The following is a 20332-nucleotide window of genomic DNA, read 5'->3' as shown; positions in this document are numbered from 1 at the left end:
AGAACCAGGGAAGTGGAGAGGGAAGCCACATATTATTTTCTAAACAAATGATTTTACTTAATGTGATTATGTCCTACCCGAAATCATAATGTGATGAATGAAAATCTTCATCATAGTTCCCCATCAGAAAAAAGTTTTCAGCAAGACCACTATAACCACTGATTTAATAACTACAGTACAACTAAACTGAAAAACCCTTAAATTAAAAAGCCCAATACAGTATTAATAATAAAGAGGTTGGAAGAAATTTAGTGCCATGTTATAAGGTTGATGATCACTCTCAGATAGTCATTATGACCTTCCCAACTTCCTGCCCAATTTTTCACCCACCCAAACAGACACTGGACGGTAGTCCCCTGGGAACAAAGTCACCCCGTGCACCTTTCTACCTCTCCACCAACATGCCACGCCTGCTCTAGACTGCACCCTTCTTCCTCCTTCCTCCAAAGCTACCCCCGTCCCAAGTTCACTGGTTTCTTGCCATCTCCTGAGAAACCCAGAACTCAGTTAATATTACCCATCTCATCTTGTTTATGTTGTGCAATATTTTGGATTGTTGTCTACTAACTCTCATCTCTAAACTCAAACAGTGAGCTTTCAAGCAGGACCATGTTGTATGCATTTTTAGAATCCTGAATTACAGGCACTACAATATTTGTTGAAAAAATCATTATAATTTTTATTATAAAAAATGTGAGTTTTCATATGTATATTATATATTCATAGACACATAGTGTGTACATATGTATATTATTTTATTAATACAATAGAGTATTATAAATATAACAGATTTAGACAGCACAGAGGTAGCAGAGTAGAGTGACTAATTCTATGGGGCAGCTTGCCAGGGGTGGGAGGAGGAAGAGTATAAAAAAGGGCTTAAAGGAAAGGAATTACGGACAGAGGAAACCACACATGCAAAGCATGCGTATAAAATAGTATCGCCTGTTCAAACAATCATCTGTACTTTAACGCTGCTGAAAGTTTGGGATAGTGGGGAGAGGAAGAGCAAGGCCTGACAAAAGTGAAGTAAGCAGAATTCAAACTGTGAAGAACTTCTTACATTGTGGAACACGGGCTTTATCTTTTAGGCCACAAGTTGCCATATAATGGTTTTAAGAATGTGGACTGATTAGAATGTTACTTTACAAAACTTCATTCCTGGTGACTATGAAAGTGTAATTTATCTGCAGTCGTAGGACATACGTTAATTTGCTTTCCTAACGCAAGTCCTCCAGGGCTTTTCTTATTTCAACAGAGATCATCAAACATATACCCAAGCACGAATCAAAAGTAAAATAAGTACTTAATTTCGAAATGAGCCTAAAGAACCCTGCACATTTATGTGGAAATTATATCAGACATCACTTGAAATCACACATGAACATATGTGAGATTGTAAAAGGTCATTTTTTAAAAAAATTTTTTTTACCTTTCTACCGTTGGGTGGCACAAGGGCTGCTCCTCCTGGGGCAGCAAGTATGTTATTCCAACAACACTAACGACACGCAAGCTGAATGGACACACCTGCATCAGATGTTACATGAGAATTAAGCCAAATTTTTCTTCAAGGACATCTGTTTCACAGTGGCGTTTCCAAAACAGATTAGAGTTACAGTAAACTGTTTATTCTGCAAAATGCTTCTCCATAAGATTCTATAAGGTTGTTGAGCCACTCTAATACACTTTAAATATTATTTACCCAAATGCGATTTACATATCAATATGTTATGCAAGACAAGTAACACATTGCCTTTACTAAACATCAGCTTAATGGTCTTCCATGGATACCTTAACATAGTAATAATTTTTAAAATATACAGATAGACATTCTACTAAATCCTTTCCAAGCTGATCATGTACTAAACGTTATTAGATAAATATTATAAAGGAATATGCAGCAGTTCAAGGAAAACCTTGCAGTGGCTAGCTCTTTCACAAAATGAGGGATAAATTCTCAGTCCTGGAAATCCAAACACAAGAAACTCAAATTTCATTGTAATGATTGTTTCTTCACTGAGTACCCATTCTATGCTGGAATATCGAAATGCTTACAAACCTGAATGCAAACCGTGGGCCTCAAGAAATACTTCATCTTCTCCAAGATTTCCTTCTGCAGAAGGTCCCAAGCTATTGTCTTCTCTAAGTGTAGCACAAAAGGCAGTCCAAATCTAACACACATCAACAATGTAATCACCTTAAAGTACGGTAATTCCTTTAACACTGTTATCTTTTGTTCTTGATCTCTTAAAACAGAATCACAATATAATTGGCTTTAGGACAGTTCTCAAAATAAAACGAACAGGAAATTTAATGGTAACTCTTCATAAGGAGATGAACAGCTTGGATTTCTAAATGAAATTTAATAGCCAATATACCAAAATGGCTTCTAGGGGAGTAAGGTACTAGGACAGCAGGTGGCAACCGGGCATGATCAGTGAAGATGGAGAGCACAGGGGGTGGGAGTGGACATGAGCCTGGCAAACAGCACAGGTCGAACTCATAAGGGGTTGAGTGACAGAGGACTAGATAGGGCTGGAAGGTCTCACAGACAGGCAGCCACATTCTCGAGTCTCTGACAACAAGGGAGGCACTGGAAAGCAAGTGACAGTGAAAGTCAGCTCCAGAGCTATGTCCCACAGAGTCCAAGCAGTACTGTGGTTCTTGGCCTCAGCTGCACAGACCGAAGACCAAAATCACCAGAGGAGCTTTAGAAAATAATGATGTCCAAGTCCAGCACCCAGAGATTCTGATGAAATCAGTCTGGAATGTCATCTGAGCACTGAGATGTTTTCAGGGCCTCCCTGGGTGGTTCTAATATGCAGCCAATGTTAAGGACCACTATCCTAGCCTCAACTCTCATCCATGCCCAGTCATTCAAACCTGAATTCCCTGAATGTGTCCTACTCTCACACATCCATGTCTTTTTGTCAGGGAACTCCCTCTGCTTGGAATACCCTCCCCACCCTTCTGAGTCTAGGCTGTCTCCTACTCACTCATGTGAAGACCCAGTGGAGGTATTCTTTTCCAGGAGGCACCCTGTTGACTTGTTCCCTGTGTACACTGTGCTATAAACAATGCCTGCTTATTTTTCTGCCTCCACCAATAGGCTGTGAGTTATTTGATAGCAAGCACTGTGATTTATTTATCTTAGTAGCGCAAACAGACAATGTCTAGAAAATAGAAGATGAATGAATGAACAAATGATCTAACAGATTAACTCTGACTCAGGCCCAGAGGGAAGTAGAGGTGCTAAGATCACCAAGAAACCAGTTTCCAACAACTATCAAACTGTTTGCTCGTAGTGGTGCTTAACAGTGAACTGATCTTCCTAAAAACTACTGTGATGTGAAATGAGTTACAAGCACATGTAAATCACCCAATCATATTTTTTTAAAATAATGACTTCACTCTTTGAGAGACTAACATCATGAAGGGAATTCCAAAGCTTCTTTACTTCATTCCTTCTGTGCCTGACACACACCAAGCTCCTCCTAGTCTTGTGTGCATGTACCAGGTGTTCTCTCTGCATGGGATCCTTTCCCCTCATGTTCACACAGCACACTGGGGCTCAGCTTGGCTGCGGTCTCTTCAGGGACGCCTTCCCTGACCTCCCTGCCTAATGTAGTCATGCCAGCCTCCCACCATCACACTCTATCATTCTAGTCTGTTTTAGTGCCTTCGATGTGGTACGGACTGTCTGAAGTTAAAGACGTGTGCTTGTTCACAGTCGGTCTGTCCTAGCTAGGATGGAAGCTCCATGAGGACACAGACCCTGTCTGTCTTGTTCCCTGCTGAATCCCCAGTGTTTAGAACCGTGCCCAACACACTGTAAACGGTAAATACCTGTCAATCAATAGCATAAATATGCATATCAACACATTTTACATTTATGTTATTTACTATGCAGGGAACTTACTTCAAAGCAAAATTTTCAAAGACTAACATAAAGGCTATTCTAACAAATGTTAAGAAACACTGAGTCCTTTCTCCTTGAAACATATCTGTCTCTTGTTAAAACCCAGGTTACATTCCTACTGTGACACAGTTACTTTAAAAGATAGTCTAAAACACCCATACACTCTTACAGAGGGCATTAGACAAATTTGAGAGAGATTTCTGACTCCCAAATTTCTGACTTACAAACCTGAATGAATGTGTGGTGCCATTTGCCAAGATGGGAAATACTGGAGAGCTAGTTTTAAAAGGAAAGAAAACTTGGACATATTTCAATTCAACTTGGGACATAACACATAAGTTCAATTTGGGACAGAAGACTGAGGGACATGCACCATCCAAGTAGACATGTTAAGAACTAAAAAAATAAAAATAAAAAAGCTGTCAGGAAAGCAGCTGGAAATGGGTCTAGAGCCCCAAGAGAAGCCTGAACTGAAAATACACATATGAAATCGGACTTTAAAAACTAGATTTCTGGCCAGATGCAGTGGCTCACGCCTATAATCCCAGCACTTTGGGAGGCCAAGGTGGGCGGATCGTCTGAGGTCAGGAGTTTGAGACCAGCCTAACCAAATGAGGTTTAGTAGAAACCTCATTTCTACCAAAAATACAAAAAATCCGCTGGGTGTGGTGGCTGGTGCCTATAATCCCAGCTACTCAGAAGGCTGAGACAAGAGAATCGCCTGAACCTGGGAGGCGGAGGCTGCAGTGAACTAATATCGTGCAACTACATTCCAGCCTGGGCAACAGAGCGAGACTCCGTATCAAAACAACAACAACAACAACAACAGAAAACCCAGATTCCTAATTTTACTCTCCCCCGACCAACCCCCCAAATCAGGTCAACTTGTACATGTATTCTTTCTAAGTATCAGAATCAAAAATTAACTACTAAAAGTAAGAACTTTTTGCCCATGCTTTTTAAAATGTTTGAAAATACTGAACTTTTACAGTCTAGGTACTTACTGGAAAATAATCTGGTTCTCACCTTTTCCCTTGTTGCCCAGTGCAGGCTCGGTTACACACCAACAGGACAATCTTGTCGCTGCCTGCTCTTGAGGTGGGCGAATCCATTTTCCCTTGCTTTGCTGCTGTTTGTGTAGGAGAAGACAGTCTATGATAATCTAAGCCAAATTTCAAGTGGTTTAGGTTGTTGTTTAAATGAATTCCTGAAATAGAATAAAAACAACTCATTTTATCTCTTCAAAATTATTTTTATTCACTCATTATGAAGAAATTTACCCAACAAAGAAAAATTTTTTTAATGTCATTATGTAAATTAAACTGCAATCAAAAAAAGAAACATCCTACTTGGATTACTCATCTAGCCGTTAGAGAATTTCTTTAGCATCCATTATTATTTCCTTTAAACTAGCCTTACCTACCTTAAAAACTGAAAATTAAAACTGCTCTTCAGTGAATGTTAGATACAGTTTTAGAAGGGCATGTGTGCTGAGATGATTCACCAAGAAAATTTAGTGAGGTCATGCAACCAGTAATCAAACAAATTTTTAAAAAATAAAGACGAGAATATGTGGAATGTTCTTCAATATTCAATAGCAGTTTCTTCTCCCTGATTAAAGAGCCAGACTTATAAGAAATAAAAGGTAAATTACATACTACACCTACTAGACTCAGAGCCATCAGGAGAATCTTCCAACTTGGAATACAGTCTACTAGACTGGATCAATCCACATTAAAGTTAACAAAAATATATATTTGACAGACACAGTACTGATCCTCCCAAATGCCCCAAAGCAGAGCTCCCTGTCAATCAAAGTACCCAGCAACTCAGCACCCAGCACAACCCCAATAAATGCCTGACTACCTGTTCATTCCTTTAATCCTTTGGAAGTACAGCCTAGGGAAATGACACCCCAGCTGGAGAATAGAAGAAACCCCTCCTAACACCACCATAAATAACACCACCACCAGAAAGAGAATAAAATACAAATGGCCTACACAAAAGTATTTATAGCAGAATGCTGGCAATAACCTCAATACTCAGCAATCTAAGACTCACTGAACCTATTAAGATACCTCAACTTTGTAACAATTTAAAATGACAAGCACATAGTTAATGCCAATATAAATTCCAGATAGAGTTTTAAAAAACAACACATACAAACCAGAAATAAGAAAAAAGCTGAATCTTTGTCAAGCCACTAGAGGGAAGAAACCTTTTTAAGCTTAAACACCATAAAGAAATCACAAAAGGAACAGGAGTAGATCTTACTTCCTAATCATTTTAAACTCTGGTATGAGAAAATAAAAATAATAGATATCTGAAGTTGAGAAAATAAACTGTTTCCGAGGTTCTTGGCAGAGGTAAGGGTGGGAAGACCTGTTCTCCTAGAATTGATGAGGACTCCTGATGAGATAAGGGGATGCCACATTGTCAACTGCACAGAAATCAAGCTCTGTGTTCAAACTGTGGACCCATTTACTGCCAGCTGTGTGAGCTGGGAGTGGTTACTTCATCTCCAAGTCTCAGCTTCCTCACAGGTAACGTGGGGAAAGCAGTAGCCTCATTATGTATTGAACAAAACATCTGTTAAGGCCTTAAGATAGAGGCTAACACGCACTCAATAAGGCAGTCTCTGGCTAGAATACAATAACCTTTGGATTCACCAAATTCACTTATAAATAGAAGCTCAGTGTTAACCCTAAGCAACTGGGGTGGGAACAGGATTTTGAGAAACTTTCAGTTGAACAAACATTACCTGGGCTCTTGCTGCATATTAAGAACTATACTGCACTGTTGGGTACAGCAAGATAAAGCAAAATGTGGCCCCAGCTCCAGAGAACTTCACAGTGTGGTGGGAAGGACAGAGAAGAAAACAAATCATTTCCACATAACATGCTGGTGTGAGAGATTAAAAGAAGTTACCCGCCCAGAAGAGCAGGAGTTCGCCAGCCAGCCTGCAGGTAAAGGGAGTGAGGAAAGGCTCTCTGGACAAGATAATTTAGGTATTTTTTACTGTAATGCAATAAAATTAGAAACAATCCAAACAAAAACACATACAGGCAAATGTAACAACTGGAAAAGAAAGACAAACAAGCACCTGGGTCAAAGAAGAATAAGTGAAATAATAGACTATCTAGAAAATATTGTAAATATGAGTAGACCAGAGAAAACTGAATTGTAAGCTGGCATTGGAGAAAGCTGGCCAACCCAATATACAGGATCACCAAAAGAATCAGAAACTGGAGGCGCCAGAGGCCTCTGGAAGTAGAGGGTGAAGTAAAAGAGGAATTAAAATAAGGACTTTCAACAAGAGCACCAAGACCATTCAATGAGAACAGTACAATCTCTTCATCAAATGGTGCTGGGACAAGTATTATATTTACTTGCCCCAGAATGGAGTTTGGTCCCTACCTCATACAATTTATAAAAATTAACTTAAAATGTATCAACAACCTAAATATAAGAGCTAAAACTACAAAACTCAGAAGAAAACACAAGAGTAAATCTTTATGACCTTGGATGTGGTGACGGATTCTTAGATATGACAACAAAATTATGAGCAACAAAAGAAAAACAGACTTCATCAAAATGAAGAACTTTTGCATATCAAAGAACACTATCAAGAAAGAGAAAAAACCCAGAGAATGGAATAAAATACTTGCAAGTCATATATCCCATAAGGTCTGGTATTATACATCCTTACAAAGAATTCTTACAACTCAACAAAAACAACTCAACAAAAAGATAATGCAATTTAAAATGGGAAAAAGACTTGAATAGACATTTCTCCAAAGAGAATATATAAATGGCCAAACAAGCACATGACAAGATGTTCATCATCATTTACTATTAGAGAAATGCAAGTCAAAACCTCAATGAAGTAACACTTCACATTCACCAGGATGGCTAAAATCAAAAAGATGAAAAATAAATGTTGATAAAGATGTGGAGAAATTAGAACTCTCATCTATTGCTGGTGGAAATGTAAAATGATCCAGCTCCTGTGGAAAACTGTTTGGCAATTCCCCAAGAAGATAACCATAGAATTATGATATGATCCATCAATTCCACTCCTAGGTATATACCCAAAAGAACTGAAAACAGATATTCAAAGAAATACTTGTACACAAATGCTCATAGTAGGACTATTCATAATAGACAAAAGGTAGGAAAAAAAAACGCCCATCAATAGATTAATGGATAAACAAAATGTGGCACATGCACATGTATGCATGGAATAATGTTCTGCCATTAAAAAGGAATGAAGTGGATCCGTTCCAAGATGGCCGAACAGGAACAGCTCTGGTCTGCAGTTCCCAGCATGATCGACGCAGAAGATGGGTGATTTCTGCATTTCCAACTGAGGTACCTAGTTCATCTCATTGGGAGGTTGGACAGTGGGTGCCGCCCACGGAGGGTGAGCTGAAGCAGGGTGGGGCGTTGCCTCACCCGGGAAGCTCAAGAGGTCAGGGGATTTCCCTTTCCTAGCCAAGGGAAGCTGTGACAGACTGTACCTGGAAAAATGGGACACTTCTGCCCAAATACTGCGCTTTTCCCAAGGTCTCAGCAACGGCAGACAAAGAGATTCTCTCCCGTGCCCGGCTCGGTGGGTCCCACACCCACGGAGCCTTGCTTACTGCTAGCGCAGCAGTCTGAGAAGGAACTGTGAGGTGGCAGCCTGGCTGGGGGAGGGGCATCCACCATTGCTGAAGCTTGAGTAGGTAAACAAAGCGGCCAGGAAGCTCGAACTGGGCAGAGCCCCCCCGGCAGCTCAGCAAGGCCTGCTGCCTCTACAGACTCCACCTCTGTGGGCAGGGCATAGCTGAACAAAAGGCAGCAGACAGCTTCTGCAGACTTAAAGGTCCTTGTCTGACAGCTCTGAAGAGAGCAGTGGTTCTCCCAGCACGGCATCTGAGCTCTGAAAATGGACAGACTGCCTCCTCAAGTGGGTCCCTGACTCCCATGTAGCCTAACTGGGAGACACCTCCCAGAAGGAGCCAACAGACACCTCATACAGGCGGGTGCCCGTCTGGGACGAAGCTTCCAGAGGAAGGATCAGGCAGCAATATTTGCTGTTCTGCAGCCTCCACTGGTGATACCCAGGCAAACAGGGTCTGGAGTGGAACTCCAGCAAACTTCAACAGACCTGCAGCTGAGGGACCTGATCGTTAGAAGGAAAACTAACAAACAGAAAGGAATAGCACCAACATCAACAAAAAGGACATCTACACCAAAATCTGTAGGTCATCAACATCAAAGATCGACGGTAAATAAAACTACAAAGATGGGGAGAAACCAGAGCAGAAAGGCTGAAAATTCTAAAAACCAGAGCACCTCCTCTCCTCCAAAGGATTGCAGCTCCTCACCAGCAATGGAACAAAGCTGGATGGAGAATGACTTTGATGAGTTGACAGAAGTAGGCTTCAGAAGGTTGGTTCTCTGAGCTAAAGAAGCATGTTCAAACCCATCGCAAGGAAGCTAAAAACCTTGAAAAAAAGGTTAGACGAATGGCTAACTAGAATAAGCAGTGAAGAGAAGAGCTTAAATGACCTGATGGAGCTGAAAACCATGGCATGAGAACTTTGTGATGCATGCACAAGCTTCAATAGCCAATTCGATCAAGTGAAAGAAAGGGTATCAGTGACTGAAGATCAAATTAATGAAATAAAGCGAGAACACAAGGTTAGAGAAAGAAGAGTAAGAAGAAATGAACAAAGCTTCCAAGAAATATGGGGCTATGTGAAAAGGCCAAATCTATGTTTGACTGCTGTACCTGAAAGCAATGGGAAGAATGGAACCAAGTTGGAAAACACTCTTCAGGATATTATCCAGGAGAACTTCCCTAACCTAGCAAGGCAGGCCAACATTCAAATTCAGGAAATACAGAGAACACCACAAAGATACTCCTCGAGAAGAGCAACCCCAAGACACATAATTGTCAGAATCACCAAGGTTGAAATGAAGGAAAAAATGTTAAGGGCAGCCAGAGTGAAAGGTCAGGTTACCCACAAAGGGAAGCCCATCAGACTAACAGCAGATCTCTCAGCAGAAACCCTACAAGCCAGAAGAGAGTGGGGCCAATATTCAACATTCTTAAAGAAAAGAATTTTCAACCCAAAATTTATATCCAGCCAAACTAAGCTTCATAAGTTAAAGAGAAATAAAATCCTTTACAGACAAGCAAATGCTGAGAGATTTTGTCACCACCAGGCCTGCCTTACAAGAGCTCCTGAAGGAAGCACTAAACATGGAAAGGAACAACTGGTACCAGCCACTGCAAAAACATGCCAAATTGTAAAGACCATCAATGCTAGGAAGAAACTGCATCAATTAACGGGGAGAATAACCAACTAACATCATAATAACGGGATCAAATTCACACACAACAATATTAACCTTAAATGTAAATGGGCTAAATGCCCCAATTAAAAGACAGACTAGCAAATTGGATAGAGTCAAGACCCATCAGTGTGCTGTATTCAGGAGACCCATCTCATGTGCAGAGACACACACAGGCTCAAAATAAAGGATAGAAGAAGATCTACCAAGCAAATGGAAAGCAAAAAAAGCAGGGGTTGCAATCCTAGTCTCTCATAAAACAGACTTTAAACCAACAAAGAACAAAAGAGAAAAAGAAGGCCATTACATAATGGTATAGGGATCAATTCAACAAGAGGAGCTAACTATCCTAAATATACATGCACCCAATACAAGAGCACCCAGATTCATAAGGCAAGTCCTTAGAGACCTACAGAGACTTAGACTCCCACAAAATAATGGGAGACTTTAACATCCCACTGTCAATATTAGATCAACAAGACAGAAGGTTAACAGGGATATCCAGGACTTGAACTCACCTCTGCACCAAGCAGACCTAATAGACATCTACATAACTCTCCACCCCAAATCAACAGAATATATATTCTTCTCAGCACCATATCGCACTTATTCTAAAACTGACCACATAATTGGAAGTAAAGCACTCCTCAGCAACTGTAAAAGAACAGAAACCACAACAAACTGTCTCTCAGACCACCGTGCAATCAAATTAGAACTCAGGATTAAGAAACTCACTCAAAACTGTACAACTACATGGAAACTGAAGAACCTGCTCCTGAATGACTACTGGGTAAATAACAAAATGAAGGCAGAAATAAAGATGTTCTTTGAAACCAGTGAGAACAAAGACACAACGTACCAGAATCTCTGGGACATATTTAAAGCAGTGTGTAGAGGGAAATTTATAGCACTAAATGCCCACAAGAGAAAGCAGGAAAGATTTAAAATCAACACCCTAACATCACAATGAAAAGAACTAGAGAAGCAAGAGCAAACACATTCAAAAGCTAGCAGAAGGCAAGAAATAACTAAGATCAGAGCAGAACTGAAGGAGATAGAGATACAAAAAACCCTTCAAAAAAATAAATGAATCTAGGAGCTGGTTTTTTGAAAAGATCAACAAAACTGATAGACCGCTAGCAAGACTAATAAAGAAAAAAAGAGAGAAGAATCAAATAGACGCAATAAAAATGATAAAGGGGATATCACCACTGATCCCACAGAAATACAAACTACCATCAGAGAATACTATAAACACCTCTACACAAATACACTAGAAAATCTAGAAGAAACGGATAAACTCCTGGACACATACACCCTCCCAAGACTAAACCAGGCAGTTGAATCTCTGAATAGACTAATAACAGGCTCTGAAATTGAGGCAATAATTAATAGCCTACCAACCAAAAAGAGTCCAGGACCAGACGGATTCACAGCCAAATTCTAGGAGCTGGTACCATTCCTTCTAAAACTATTCCAATCAATAGAAAAAGAGGGAATCCTCCCTAACTCATTTTATGAAACCAGCATCATCCTGATACCAAAGCCTGGCAGAGACACAGCAAATAAAAGAATTTTAGACCAATATCTCTGATGAACATCGATGCAAAAATCCTCAATAAAATACTGGCAAACCGAATCCAGCAGCACATCAAAAAGCTTATACACCATGATCAAGTGGGCTCCATCCCTGGGATGCAAGGCTGGTTCAACATACGCAAATCAATAAACGTAATCCATCATATAAACAGAACCAATAACAAAAACCATATGATTATCGCAATAGATGCAGAAAAGGCCTTCAACAAAATTCATCAGCCCTTCATGCTAAAAACTCTCAATAAACTAGGTATTGATGGAACGTATATCAAAATAATAAGAGCTATTTATGACAAACCCACAGCCAATATCATACTGAATGGGCAAAACATGGAAGTATTCCCTTTGAAAACTGGCACAAGACAAGGATGCCCTCTCTCACCATTCCTATTAAATATAGTGTTGGAAGTTCTGGCCAGGGCAATCAGTCAAGAGAAAGAAATAAAGGGTATTCAATTAGGAAAAGAGGAAGTCAAATTGTCCCTTTTTGCAGATGACATGATTGTATATTTAGAAAACCCCATCGTCTCAGCCCAAAATCTCCTTAAGCTGATAAGCAACTTCAGCAAAGTCTCAGGATACAAAATCAATGTACAAAAATCACAAGCATTCCTATACACCAATAACAGACAAACAGAGAGCCAAATCATGAGTGAACTCCCATTCACAATTGCTTCAAAGAGAATAAAATACCTAGGAATCCAACTTACAAAGAATGTGAAGGACCTCTTCAAGGAGAACTACAAACCACTGCTCAATGAAATAAAAGAGGACACAAACAAATGGAAGAACATTCCATGCTCATGGATAGGAAGAATCAATATCGTGAAAATGGCCATACTGCCCAGGGTAATTTATAGATTCCATGCCATCCCCATCAAGCTACCAATGACTTTCTTCACAGAATTGGAAAAAACTACTTTAAAGTTCATATGGAACCAAAAAAGAGCCCGCATTGCCAAGACAATCCTAAGCAAAAAGAACAAAGCTGGAGGCATCACGCTACCTAACTTCAAACTATACTACAAGGCTACAGTAACCAAAACAGCATGGTACTGGTACCAAAACAGAGATATAGATCAATGGAACAGAACAGAGGCCTCAGAAGTAACACCACACATCTACAACCATCTGATCTTTGACAAACCTGACAAAAACAAGAAATGGGGAAAGGATTCCCTATTTAATAAATGGTGCTGGGAAAACTGGCTAGCCATATGTAGAAAGCTGAAACTGGATCTCTTCCTTACACCTTGTACAAAAATTAATTCAAGGGGGATTAAAGACTTAAATCTTAGACCTAGAACCATAAAAACACTAGAAGAAAACCTAGGCAATATCTTTAGGGACATAGGCATAAGCAAGGACTTCATGACTAAAACACCACAAGCAAAAGCAACAAAAGCCAAAATAGATAAACGGGATCTAATTAAACTAAAGAGCTTCTGCATGGCAAAAGAAACTACCATCAGAGTGAACAGGCAACCTACAGAATGGGAGAAAATTTCTGCAATCTACCCATTTGACAAAGGGCTAATATCCAGAATCTACAAAGAACTCAGACAAATTTACAAGAAAAAAACAACCCCATCAATAAGTGGGCAAAGGACACTTCTCAAAAGAAAACATTTATGTAGCCAACAGACACATGAAAAAATGCTCATCATCACTGGTCATCACAGAAATGCAAATCAAAACCACAATGAGATACCACCTCATGCCAATTAGAATGGCAATCATCAAAAAGTCAGGAAACAACAGATGCTGGAGAGTATGTGGAGAAATAGGAATGCTTTCACACTGTTGGTGGGAGTGTAAATTAGTTCAACCATTGTGGAAGACAGTGTCGCAATTCCTCAAGGATCTAGAACTAGAATTACCATTTGACCCAGCAATCCCATTACTGGTATATACCCAAAGGATTATATATCATGCTCTAAAAAGACACATGCACATGCACATAAAAAATTAACTCAAAATAGTTCAAAAAACTGTAATATAAGAGCTAAAACTATAAAACTCTTAAAAGAAATTATGGGGTAAATCTTTATGACTTTGGATTTGATAAAGTGTCAGATATGACAACAAAAGCACAAGCAACAAAAAAAAAATAGATAAACTGGACTTCAACAAAACTAAGAACTTTTGTGTTTCAAAGGACATTATCAGGTAGTTAAAAGACCACCCACAGAATGGGAGAAAATATTTGCAAATCATATATCTGATAAGGGTCTAGTATTCAGCATATGTGAAAATTCCTAAAACTCAACAACAAAAAGCAAACAACGCAGTTTTAAAATGGGCAAAATATTTGAATAGACATTTTTCCAAATATGATATATAAATGGCCAACAAGCACAAGAAAAGATGCTCAACATCATGTCAGTCACAAACACAAATCAAAACCATCATGAGATACCACTTCATACCTACTACAATGGCTAAAATTAAAGAGTCAGATAATAATCAAGTGTTGGCAAGGATGTAGAGAAACTGGAACCCTCAAACACTGCTGATAAAAATGTAACATGGTGCAGCCACTTTGGAAAACAGTCTGTAAGTTCCTCCAAATGATTAAACGTAGAGTTACCACACAGCCCAGCAGTTCTATTCCCAGGTATGAAGAGAAACGAAAACATAAGTCCACACAAAAACTTGTGTGGAATGTTCACAGGAGCATTATTCATATTAGCCAGAAGGTGGAAAAAACCCAAATATTCATTAACAATGAATAAACAAAATGTGATCTATTCAAACAATAAAATATTATTTGGCCATAAAAAGGAATTAAGTATGATATATGCTACAACATGAATGAATCTTGAAAACATCACACTAAGTAAAGCCAGTCACAAAATACCATATATTTTATGATTCCATTTATATGGAAGTCTAGACTACGGAAATCTGTAGAAACAGAAAGTAGAATAGTGGGCTGGGTGTGGTGGCTCATGCCTGTAATCCCAGCACTTTGGGAGGCTGAGGCAGGTGGATCACTTGAGGTCAGGAGTTCGAGACCAGCCTGGCCAACATGGTGAAACCCCATCTCTACTAAAAATACAAAAATTAGCCAGGTGTGGTGACATGCACCTGTGATCCCAGCTACTCAGGAGGCTAAGGTTGCAGTGAGACAAGATTGTGCCACTGCACTCCAGCCTGAGTGACAAAGCAAGACTCCGTCTCAAAAAGAAAAAAAAGAGAGAAAGTAGAATAGTGACTGCTTAGAGCTTGGCAGGATGGGGAGACTGCAAGGTACCTTGGAGAGACAAAGTAGGAGCTAATGAGAATAGAAGCTGGAGAAGTGAATCCTCAGCACAGCAAATGGTAGGGAACATGGAAAAGCACATGGCATGTCTGAGAAACAAAGAGTAACCTGAAAGAGAAGACCCGAGGAAGGAGAGGAAATGGAGTAGAGAGACTGGAAAGAAAGGCAAGGACCAAATCATGGTGGGGGAGGAGGGGGTTATGCTCCTTCTAAGGTGTTTAGATTTGATCTTAGAAAAGGGGAACCACCGGTAAATCAATAGCATGTAACATGATCAGAACTGTGTATGAGAATAAGTCTGTGGAGAAATAACTAGACAGGAGAAAGCTCAGTGGTAAAGATAAAAACTTACTGGAAAAGCTCAGCTGGGACTGGCCTGAACTACGTCAGTGGCAGTAGAATAACGGGGAAAAATGCAGTGTGTGTCAACAGCTCTATGAGAATTTTGAAGGAGAAGTTATCAAGCTTGGATCCAGTTTGAGTAAAGAGGAGGATAGCAGTGCCATTATTTCTAGAAAAAATGCAGGAGCAACCAATCTAAGAAAGAAAGGCTAAGGGTAAGATGCCTGTAGGATTTCTAAGTAGAAATTCCAGTAGGGAGGTGGAAGTCAAGGAATGGAACTGGAATCAAAAGAAAAGTGGAGGCTGGGGGGGAATTCAGTTAAAAAAATCAAGGTGTGGAAAATCCTGGTAAGAGCGGCAGTTCTCACTTTAGCTTGCATCACGATTACTAAAGGGCTTGTTTACCAGAGTTTCTCCTTTACTAGGTGTGGAGTAAGGACCAAGAATTTGCATTTCTAACCAGTTCCCAAGTAATACTGATGCATCAATAACCACCAGGGTAGAGCAAAAGAAGAGGAGCCCTAGGAGGAACCCTGAAGAATGCTGTGGCCAGGAGCAAAGTCTGAGTTGCTTGGTAACTCTTAAAATCAGAATAAACCCGTAACTCCAGGCACAGTGGGGAGACAAGCTAAGTTCCAAATCACAGCCCAAACCGCAGTAAGAGGAACAATACTGTCCAGGGCTTTACTTCATTTTGCTGCCTATCAGTGAAGAGTTACATGCAAATTTCTTAAAAGCAGGTACCAAGAAAACATTCTATAGCAAAAATATTAGAATCTTAAGAGCTGACAGCAAAATTAAAAAAAACAAAAACAAAAAACCTATGGCACAGTGTATCCTCCTGAATGTCATGATAAGATGCCAAAAAGGCTACTTAAAGGAGGTCACAGTCAGTCCTGAATCTCAATAAGAGGTTTTCCCAACTAAACTATGGATATATCTTTGCCTAAAACAGTAAAAGCTGCCTTCTTCTACAAAAATATTACTATAAGATTTTTACCATTATACCATCATAAAAAAATTATGTGTATTTTACAATTTAAAAAAATGTATATTGTTATATAACAGACAACTAAAAGGGTAGACTATAGTTAAACCTGCAAACCCAGGTGGTATTATGGAAACGGGAGCTCACTTACCTCTTTGACTGAGAATTCCTTCAGGCCTAAATATTTCGGGAGTCTCAAAGGCAAAAATGCAGTCGCTTTCATGGACTGTTTCCAGATCGTCTGTATCACAAAAGGAACGATGGAACCCATCATAGTACATTTCTGTTAACACAATCTAAAAATAGGAAAAATGTAAACAGTTGGGTAACTGGAAATTTGATACTAATTGATCTCCCAATTCTATGAACTTCTCCAGACCATCAGGACTGGCAGTGGTCTGAGAGAGCTCTGAAACATCTCGCAGAGCCCACTTTATTTGCCTTTAATGAGAGAATCCTGGAAGCACAGTAGCCTCTGTAATTATATAACAATATACAGTCACCCCTCCATATCTGTGGGTGCTACATCTGTGGATTCAACCAACTGCAGATCAAAAATATTCAGAAGAAAAAAAAAGGATGATTGAATGTATACTGAACAGAGAGTCTTTTTTTCTTGTCATTATTCCCTAAACAACATAGCATAACAACTATTTACATAACATTTACACTGTATTAAATATTATAAGCTATCTGGAGATGATTTAAAGTATATTGGAGGTACAACTATTATGTATCCATAAAATAAAAAGTAAAAATAAATAAAGTATACAGAATGATATGCTTAGGTTCTATGCAAATACTGTGCCATGTTATAAAAGGGATTAAAGCACTGTGGATTTTGGTATCCTAGTGCAAGGGTTCCTACAACCAATCCCATGGACACTGAGGGACACCTGTACTCTGATGCAGAACTCTATGACTCTAACTCCAGAGTTTCTCTAAGTTCTAGTGTAGAAGAGAACCAGGAGATCATAATGTCTAACCTCCGTTTCACTGAAAGAAGAGAAGCCAAGAGACTTGACTAAAGTTCTACAACGATTCAGCCTCATGTCGAGGACAGAATCCACATCTGACTCTGAGGCTTTCTCCCATATCATTTCATTTTCTATTTTTCAAGCCTAAACCATGGATATTTGTATTGAAAAAAAAAAAAAATCAACTCAAATGTCCAAAAATACTAACTAGTTAGATGTAGTATAGCCTTACTGGAATTATAAAGCTACTAAAAAGAATAAACTATATATATTTGCACTAACATGCAAAAGTCTAAGTAAATACAAAGCAAGGTAAAAATAATATGTGTAAATGATTCTACTTATATAAAATAATGTATATATGCATGGAAAAAATCTAAATGAATACTATATAACATAGTATTAAAGTTAGTAACCCTTAGCATTAAGATACCTAGTATGAGACACTTCCTCTTTCGGTTATATTTCTGAAATGGTTATTTTACAATAAAACAGAAAAACAGGACAGGCATGGTGGCTCAAGCCTGTAATCCCAGCACTTTGGGAGGCCAAGACAGAAGGACTGCTTGAGGCCAGGAGTTCAAGACTAGCCTGGGCAACATGCCAAAACCTCGTCTGTATGAAAAATACAAAAATCAGCTGGGTGTGGTGGCATGCGCCTACAGTCCCCACTACTTGGGAAGCTGAGGTGGGAGGACTGCTTGAGCCCACAAGGTTGAGGCTGCAGTGAGCCATGATTGCACTAATGCACTCCAGCCTGGGCAAGAGTGAGACCCTGTCTCAATCAATCCATACGTACATACATACATACATACAAACAAACAAACAAAACAGAAAAACAAAAGATGGAGAGGAGAACACTGGAGACATTTAAAGACTTCATTATATGCTCAGCCGCGCTGTCTAGTGAAAAAGCACTGGATTGGGCATGCAGGTTCCAGTCCGGCCTGTCACCAACCAGCCCTGCAAACCTGAACAAGTCACATGGCTTTTCTGAGCCTCTTTCAAATAAGGCAGTTGGACTGGACCCCTGAGGTCCCCTCTACCAGCACTAACATTCTGCAAATCTACCAGGTAAAAGGGGTTGGTGGTATATTCCACAAATAGTCCAGCAAAAATGTTCCTGGCACATTTTCCTTCTAATGAATTTAATGACCATGTTGTTTTTCTGCCGGTGAACATGCAAGTAAAATTCACTCTCTTCAGCAAACTGAGGTCAACAGCAAACTTATAATTATTTCACCAATTTAAACCACATGCAAAAGGAGCCAAACAGTGCTAGAAGCTCTAAAGATGCAACCAGATTTGCCCTGGACACCACCGAAGCCTCGCTCCCTCCCTTTCTGCCTTTCCCTCATCCTGAAGGGAAGAAAGAGCCAATGGGCTTTTCAGAGTAGGAAAGAATATGAACATTTTATCAATATGCCAGTACTTGGCCTGCAAAAATATGAGATATTTGCCATATTAGGGCAACACTGCTGGCTGTATTTGTTTTACTGTGGTAACTTCTCAAATGAGGCCACATGAGGCCAAAGTACAAAACACCTTTATTATTCCAGGGATTACATAGTAGCTTCCAGAAGCTACTATCTAGGGAAAGCAATTTAGCTACTGAGTCATCTTTCCTTAATAAATCTTAAATAAGGAATGTTTTTCCAAATAAAATAATAATAGTAAATTGAGTAAAAGCTATATGCAAAAACATGTCAAGTCCAAACAGGTCAAAAGTATTTTTGGTCAATTTCAACATAACTGCTTATCAAACATTTACCCAAAAAGGGATGCGGCATGGGCACAACTTTCCTTTCTCTTCTCTAAACAAGAGACTCTGATCCAGCCATAATGAGAAAACAAAACGTACTGAGCATCTATTACATACAGAACACTGTACTAGCAAGATATCCACTCATATCACCACAATGGGAAGGGGTTTTCTAGTGTCACTGCTCAAGTTTTCAAAGCCTCTTTGACTATCAAACACTGCGAGGACGCTCCATTGCCCACGTACACATCCACAGGAATGATTTAAGAAGGGTTAAGTAATTATACCTTATGAACAAAGCTACAAGAAGGTCTTGGTGTAAAGTCACAGCTTCTTTTAAAATTATATACACAATTAAATGAAACATGAAAAGTTTCTCTATACATTTTAGTCTTTGGGGTCTTGATTTTTTTCCCTCAACTCTAAATGCAACTGGTTTTAAATTTCTATCTAACCATACTCGGCCAAGAACTATAAAAAATTCTAAGAGAACAGAAAGCAATACTTTTGTGGCTCATGTGTACCTGGTCTTAGCAGACTTATTACCTGATCAGTGGGGATCTTTGTTTCCATAGACACTGCTTCCCGAAGTCTGGCGACAGTCCCAGACAGAGGTACGGCCACACCAATCCTCATGCAGTGAGAACATTTCCCTTGATACACTACCGTGACATAGAGAGGCCTGTACAGATCAAAGTCAGATCTTCTCATTAGTCACTTATTTCAACTAAAATATAGAAGATGCAAAATAAACCTGAGCTGAAATCAACAAAAAACTAAAGCTAACCCACACTGTTACTCGGAAGCCCAAATGGAAAAATTTCACTTGGCTCTAAGCAGAACTATCAAACAATCATCAAGATCTTTGGAAAAGGCAATCTTCATAAAATGAACATTCTATGAAGTGAACAAAAATATATCTACACTTGATTCTGTGCTTTGTATTTTCTTTAGAACAGCGTAACTCCTGGAAATGTTGAGAAATTGTTCAAAATAAAGCAACTAAGAAACAAGAAATGTAAAGTTAGGTCTCTAGAGAATCCTGAAGTCACTCAGCAGCCCTCCCCCTCCCCCGATACTGTGTGGATGACAAACCCGGCCAGACTACACAGCCCCTGCTTGCCTCATGTGCCTG

At 39.4% G+C, this 20332-nt stretch overlaps 1 protein-coding gene across 1 annotated transcript in view; it reads right to left on the bottom strand.

Moving 5' to 3' along the window:
• USP31 (ubiquitin specific peptidase 31) overlaps window positions 1–20332 on the bottom strand; it is a 90950-nt gene that overhangs the window by 24112 nt on the left and 46506 nt on the right. The window contains exons 5-9 of the mRNA XM_030799796.1: window positions 19744–19879; window positions 16610–16754; window positions 4946–5126; window positions 2060–2171; window positions 1433–1527 (exon numbers count right to left, since the gene is read on the bottom strand). Coding sequence (XP_030655656.1) covers window positions 1433–1527; window positions 2060–2171; window positions 4946–5126; window positions 16610–16754; window positions 19744–19879 — 669 coding nt within the window. The remainder of the gene's footprint in view (window positions 1–1432; window positions 1528–2059; window positions 2172–4945; window positions 5127–16609; window positions 16755–19743; window positions 19880–20332) is intronic.

The sequence above is a fragment of the Nomascus leucogenys genome, chromosome 2, assembly GCF_006542625.1.
Source record: "Nomascus leucogenys isolate Asia chromosome 2, Asia_NLE_v1, whole genome shotgun sequence".
NCBI classification, from domain to species: domain Eukaryota; kingdom Metazoa; phylum Chordata; class Mammalia; order Primates; family Hylobatidae; genus Nomascus; species Nomascus leucogenys.
The sequence above is the reverse complement of the archived record's forward strand: the minus strand, read 5'-3'. Positions and strand labels throughout refer to the sequence as shown.